The sequence below is a fragment of the Oryzias latipes genome, chromosome 9 (genome assembly GCF_002234675.1).
Source record: "Oryzias latipes chromosome 9, ASM223467v1".
Lineage (NCBI taxonomy): Eukaryota > Metazoa > Chordata > Actinopteri > Beloniformes > Adrianichthyidae > Oryzias > Oryzias latipes.
The window spans coordinates 462,858-470,000 of NC_019867.2; the positions used below are offsets into that span (position 1 = coordinate 462,858).

At 50.2% G+C, this 7,143-nt stretch overlaps 1 protein-coding gene across 2 annotated transcripts in view; it reads left to right on the forward strand.

The window, feature by feature from the left end:
- The first annotated feature begins 318 nt into the window (after window positions 1-318).
- LOC101159330 (protein unc-13 homolog B-like) overlaps window positions 319-7,143 on the forward strand; it is an 89,360-nt gene continuing 82,535 nt past the window's right edge. Inside the window, exons 1-2 of one of the 2 annotated variants that reach the window (XM_023958106.1) lie at window positions 319-799; window positions 6,326-6,355. In XM_023958106.1, the coding sequence (XP_023813874.1) occupies window positions 778-799; window positions 6,326-6,355 (52 nt within the window). In that variant the 5' untranslated portion in view covers window positions 319-777. The remainder of the gene's footprint in view (window positions 800-6,325; window positions 6,356-7,143) is intronic. The other variant, XM_023958108.1, reaches the window with a different exon arrangement.

A 7,143-nucleotide genomic window follows, 5' to 3' on the forward strand; every position in this document is an offset into this window, starting at 1 on the left:
GTGTGGACTTCCAAGACGCTCATTTCTGATTGGTGACAGTAGTTTCCATAGAAATGTTAAAAAAGAAACGTTGACTCAGATCAATTCGGACCAATCACAGCTCAAACCTTATCTGGCTCCAACATGGCGGCCTCCCTGTTGTGGAAAAATGGCGACTAATTGACTTCATTTGGTTGGAGCCAGAAATCAGCCATTTTCTGTGGATGACGTCACCCCCCTCCCCCGGCTAGTCCTCTTAACAGTCAATAGCTGTTCTTCCAGAAGTTATTTCTTTATCAATGACTCAGCTTTTGACCTCGTGGCGCTGTCACTCATCAACTCTCATTTCATGTGTCTCTGCCTTTGGAGTGACTTGTTTCTGCACCGAGTCTCACTCCTAGAGTGACTGCACCACATGAGCCAGTGAAGGCGTTCTTAGGATGGAGCCGGTTAGTCCAGTTCATCTGGAATGAAGCTCGTAGTCATGGTTGTCAGGGGACTTTTCGAAAGTTTGAATCCTTTTTTTTCTAGGTTTTTTTTTCCAGTTCGGATTCAGACTCGAACTGTGACTGCAGAGGAGAACCGGTTTAGGATTCAGGACTTCGATGCGTTTCTGCTTTGACTGCACGATGAATCACCTGTCGGAGTCTGCGCTCTAAATTCCCACGCTGGCTGCGGCCCCTGAACGCAGCACGAGGGCCAGCCCCGCTCAGGCGGATCTCTGGCCGCCGTCTCTCCCGGTGCGGGTCGCAGTTCGCCCTGAACCCGCCGGAGGAGGAGCTGCCGGAGCCCGCAGAGATGTCCCTGCTGTGCGTCAGAGGTGAGTCCTAACGCACGCGCGCGGGAGCAGACCTGACCCGAGGCTGCGAGCCCGTGTCGGGTCCGTTAGTCAGCTCTGCGTTAACGGAAAGTCGGTAGATTTAGTGGAACTAAAGAGACTCTGAATGAAATGATGGAAAAAGTGCTTTCAGAGAATCCGGATGTGGCGCGCGCCGGTTCGGCTCGTGCTGATCCATCCGTCCAGAGTTCTGTCCTCCATCAGAGAGGAGCATCACGGAGGAGGTTCTGCTGTAGCGGGTTCTGTGAACTTCTCTTCCTCTTCTGTGATGCTGCGGTTCTGTGCTTGCCCTGCTGTGGTTCAGGTGCCAGCTGTGGTTGTTGTTGTGGTTGACCTTTTGGCACGCCCCTCAGGGTCACCACTGCTGTGGTTCACATGGTGTTCAGCGTTTTCAGGTCCTGAACTTTGACCTCATTTCCTCCTGAACTTTTCTAGTCCCCATGGTTTCCTGCAGACGTTCTTGTGGAACTCCGAGCAGTGGTCCAGACCCGTCAGGCTGACCGGGCAGCTGCTGCATCCGGCCCCCATCAGTGAGGCTGGCGGCGGCGGCGTTTTGAGGAATGCAGACTAACCTGCAGAGTGATGGAACTTCCTTGTGGAAGAATGGCGTTCCTGTGAGTTCTGTTAAAATGCAGAACCCTGTCAAGCTCTTGAGACCCGAACTCTTCTTTGAAATGTTTTTTGATTTCATAGTCCCAGGGCCCCATGTCATCAGAATTAACTTCAGGGAAAATAACGCCCAGGTCTCCAGAGGTCAAAGGTCACACCTGTGTTCTAGATGAGGAGGAACCTGAAGAAAAGCATCATGGGATGCAGCTGAAGCTGCAAACCGCCATGCGGTGGGCTGACGGTGGAACCAGCAGAGCTTGAGGCCGCTGGCATTGGAGGGGGTGGGGGTGGGGGGTGGACTAATCCTCAGGCCATCTGCTGCGTGCTGCGTTCAGGCGCCGCGCTGGAATCCGCCTCTGCATTCCATCCGGCTTCCTGGTTGGCTTCCTTCAAAAACAATCAGCACTTCCTGGAGGCGTGGCCAAATGGCTTTTTTTTGCATCTGACTCGGGTCCTGATTCCTGGGCCGCATGTGGCCCACATGTGCTAGAACTGGTCCAACTGTGGCCCACGTGTGCCAGATGAGAGCATCAGAGGTGAAGAAGAACCTCAGATGTTCCCGTCCCGTTCAGGAACCAGGCGATTCCTCACAGCAGAGGGACACATCCATGCAGGACTCTGGGTTCTTGAGGGTTCTACAGAACTTGGAGAACTTCTCGTCACGACTGACTGCTTCTCATGGCGCAGACGACTGCGTAACCTCGCAGCCCCCTGAGCGCTGCAGCTGGTCGTGGGTTTTTGGAGGACCAGCTACACTCCATCCGGGTGGAGGAGGTGGAGGAGGGGGCAGAGCTAACCTGAGCAGACCGCAGATGCAGCAGGGATGAGGATGAGGATGAGGAGGATCTCTGGAAGGGGCTGCGCTGCTTGTGGTTCTTCTTCGTCCCGTCGGCGTTTGGAGGCAGAGGTTCCGTTTTCTGCTGTTAGATCATTTGTTGCAGCTTCGGGCCCGGTTCTGTTCTGGGTTCTGCTCTGCAGCCTCCAGGATGTTTAGATGGAAGACCGTCATCTCCCTCTTCCTCACACAGTCCAGTTCTGGAGCTGTGGCTGGAACCAGGGTGCAGAACCAAACTGGTGAAGCCTGTATTCCCGGGGGTGGGGGTGGGGGCATCTGCCTCAGGAAACGGCGTTCGTTCCACATTAGAACTAAAACCGATGAAACCAGAACCTCCAGGTTCTTCTGAGACCTTCACACCCCAAAGTCCTGGTTCCTTCAGCTGAAGACGGATCCGACTCAAAAGGAGGTGTTCTTCAAATCACCCCCCCCCCCCAATAACAGGTTGCCATAGCAACACAGAGTGGGTTTTGGATAAATAAGACATTTAAAAGATATAAATTTTTATTCTCGATGTCTGCACTCTGCACAAAAATGCCTTAAGTGGGAGGGGTACTGTGACCAGAGGTAACTCCGCCCACTTCCACATAGTTTAGGAAATGGGTGATTGGGAGGGAGGGGCACAGAGAAATGCTCCTAACAAAGCAAATATCTGAGTTTTAGTCAGCAAACCCCATTCTGGGAGGAAAATCTGAATGATGTGAGATAAGATTTGCTTTGTTGTCACGGAGTTACCATTCACAGTGAGAATATAGTATAATATAGTATAATATAAAGGATTAATATGTACAATAGGTATGCAGTGTACAGCAGAAGTGTACAAATATTAACATGTCAGGTGTGTAAATAGAGCATGGAGGTTGGGAAGTGTTTACATGGGATAGATACTTAAATAAGTAGAAATACATCTAAATATACACAGATATAAATATACACAGATATACATATATAAACAAATGCATTGGCTTGTGTTGTGGCAGATTTCATCTGTGCGTTTGGTTATTGTTTATGGAAAGAAGCTGTTTTTGAGTCTGGTGGTTTTGGTTCTGATTCCTCTGTAGCCCCTCCCAGAGGGCAGCAGGTCAGACAGGTCCTGTCCCTGATGATGTTCTGGATGTCAGTCAGGGAGGGTAGAGGGCATCCAGTGATGGTCTGAACCGTCTCTCCTCATTGGTGCAGTGATGGTTCAATGGATGACGGTGGACGGTCACCTTAAAGACCATCCCAGATGTGCTTATAGACGGCGCTTTCATGACCGGCGCCATGCAGAGTCACATGAGCTCATTTGGTTTTTGTTTAGTCAGCACACTTTGTGGCCCCCCCTAACTCCATGACTTGGGCAGGGGGGGGGGCGGGGCTTCCGGTCCCATGAGCCCCATTGTGACATCATAGCCTGTCCTCTGGTTAACGGTGTGGGCGGGGCCAGAATGAACGGTGGTTATTGAGGGAAATGAAGTTTTTCTGTTGTCAGGGTCACAGAAATGGCTTTCGTCACCTCCATGCTGTGCAGCTTCAAACGGGGGCGTCCTGCTCCAGGGCCTCATGGGGGCGTGCCGTATACACGATTGGATCTTGTGTCCCTTCAGGCGTCGCCAAACCGAATCCCTTCTCACTGATTGTATTGACAGACCTGCATTTTGTCCGGGCTGGGGACGGGCACAGGGACTGGACCCAGACTGGATGATGCTCGTCCCGCCCCCTTCGGAATCGAACCCTGGTTTCCCAGCCGTAGGGTTGTTGGTTGTTTCTCTGTCCCTCATGGCTTAAATCTGCAGAGAAAACGGTTTGGTTTCCGTCACATGTGAACGTGAGTGACAGCAGCTCAGGAAGTGGAGCGGCTCAGCGTCTGCTGCAGATGTGGCGTGACGTAACGCTCTGCAGCTGCTGCTTAATCCAGGTGGACTGCTGCCGCCGCTGCTGCTGTTGGCCTCCATGTGGGAAGCCCCTCCACTCTGAATGCTCACCAGTTAAAGTTTTGTTCCTCCAGATTCTGTAAAGTCTGCAGAAAGAGGTTTCAGATGAGCAGGTTTTCTGTAAACGATGGTCTGTTCCGAGCAGCCGGGTCAGGATCAGGGCTTTAGCTCAGAGATTATCCTCAGCAGCACGCATGCTTTCATACGGTCACATGACACAAGCCCCGCCCTCTCCAGTAACACTCTGCCCTCTCTGATGCATGAGGGACTCCTGTGTGCTGGATCTGCTGGTTCTATTGTTCTGTTGGTTCTGTTCTGCTGAGTTGAAGCAGCTGTTCCTCAGTTTTCCCTTTTTTAAGTACATTTCAGAAAAGTTGTTCCTCTGGCGTCAGAAGACGACCTGAACTCAGGCTTCATCAGCCGCCAACAAAAGGTTCGGTTCTGATCCATCACCTTTCAGAACATTTCTGGACATGTTTCCAGAATCACTGAAACTGACTGAAGGTCTGCTTCATCGGACCGGCCCGCTGGAGGACCGGTCAGCTGCGGTCCGAGGTTCGGTCCGGTGATTTCTTTGAGGGCCACACATTCCTATCCTCGTATTTGGGTTCTAGAACAGCGTGGGAACAGCAGGTTTCACATTCATTAGTGATGACCCAATGGACTCTTCAGAACCGCTGGCTGCTGAAGATTCTGGTGGGTTCAGGAAGGAAGATGGAACTGAAAAGATGGTTCCAGAACCTCTGATGTTGCTGAAGGATGAAGCTTCATTTCTGAAGAGAAATCATTTCAATCTTTGATGGAATCTGACATTAAGATCGTTTCATCCTTAATCTGATTGGATCTACAGTTATGTGATGGTTGTTCTAGAAAAATCTGAAGTGCTTTATGGATAAATTCTGGAGGTGTCTCAGTTGACCTTTGGATCCATGACCCAGCGGGTTTCCTGTCAGACGGCCTGAGACTAACGAGCGTTTACGGCGTCCGCTCTGAGTCCCATCAGGGATCCAATCAACGCATCGATCTGTCTTTGGAATGAAGCTGGCGGCGCCTGAAGGGCCCGCCGACATTTGTTCCTCTGCAAAGTCCAGATTCCAGCAGGCAGAACCGGATTGTGGATCAATCTTCTGCCTGAAGCTCCTGCTGGGACGCTTGGAGTCTTCTCCTCCTTAGAGCTCCTGTCTGCATGGAGGCTCCGCCCCCCTGTGACCAACAACGCTGCGGGTCACGGTGGACGGATTTAGGCTTAAAGGCCCCCCCACCCCAGACAGTGGAGATGCTGTTTGAGTTTTCTAGGGAACATGACAGGCTGCAGGTGGAGCAGTGGTTAGCACTCTTGCGTCACAGCAAGAAGGCCCCCTGTTCAAGTCCCGGCTGGGGGACCTGAAACAGAACATCAACGGGGGACCTTTCTGTGTGGAGTTAGCATGTTCTCCCCCCCCGTGCATGTGTGGGTTTTCTCCGGCTTCCTCCCACCGTCCAAAAAACATGCTTCATAGGTTAATTGGCAACTCTAAATTGACCATATGTGTGAGTGTGAGGGTGCATGGGTGTGTGTTTGTGGACATTCTACCCTGCGACAGACTGGTAACCTGTCCAGGTTGTCCCCTGCCTTGGCCCACAAGTGGCTGGGATAGGCTCCAGCAGCCCCGTGACCCCGAAAGGGAAAGACGGAATAGAAAATGAATGAATGAACATGACAGGAAATGACATCATTTATTGAATTATTAGATGATGCAGCTTCCATGCAAGATACATGTACTATTACTACAGTGTATCTATATGCTATAGTAATAGGTATACTATAGTATATCTATTACTACAGTGTATCTATATGCTATAGTAATAGGTATACTATAGTATATTTTAGAAACGGTCAGATGTTCTCAGTTGTACTTTTGTTCTCTGGAAATACTTCACATAATTAAAAAGTTAAAAATTAAACATTAGTGAGACAGAAAAACGGTTATAACTGATATTTTCACCTTAAGCTTCTTTAATGGCTTTGAGAACCGGAACCAGCTGGAGAACCGGTCCTCCAGTTCAGAACCTGACCCGGTCTGCAGTTACCGTTATTATCATTTATTATAATAAATCTATTGAGACCTACAGGAGTTTTTACACAAATGTTCTTTTTCTCTTTTCTTTCAGTAAAGAAAGCCAAACTTCACGGCCCCCCAGGTAAGAGTGCGGAACATGTCAAATGATGGACACTTGTTTACATTCATTCAGCCCCCCCCCCCCCCCCCCCCCCCCCACTACAACACATGAACTGTGTTGTAGTGGGGGAATCCCACCCAGGAATCAGGACCCGAGTCAGATGCAAAAAAAAGCTCCTCCTGATGGGTTCTGGTCTGAGGAGTCTCTGCAGAACGGCCCGCTTGTTCTACCACAAGGGGGGGGGGGGGGTCTGTTCTGTACATTATGGACATAGTTGGTGTATATCTTTATAAACCACTTTTGTTATTTGAAATAACTTTATTTGAATAATTTTAGATGCTGGACTGACTGGACGCTGAATGATAACAAAAAGAAAAATATTAATAATAATAATCATAGTCCCACAGGACCACATCCCAACCCGCCCCCCAGTCCTAAGCACCACCCCCAGAGGCAGTCTAGGGCAGCCCGGCTTCTGGCCTTGAAGGAACTTTGGGTTCAGGCAGCTAGACCCCCCCCCCCATCTGGTTTCCTGGATTCTGGTTTACATTTAATCTCCAACAGAATCTGACTGTCCAGGTTCTGCTACTGTGTTTTCTACATCCATCCATCCTTCATCCATCATCCATCCTCTGAACCTGTGTCATCCTCATGGGGTCACAGTGTTACAGTCAGGCTAACAGGTTGAACCCCGGATGGAAGGAGGACTCAGACACGACCAAAATGGTTCTAGAGGACAGAGAAAGAGTCGCTCTGAACGGAACACACAAGGTGCAGAACACTAAAGAGTGACTGCAGGCGACTGTGAC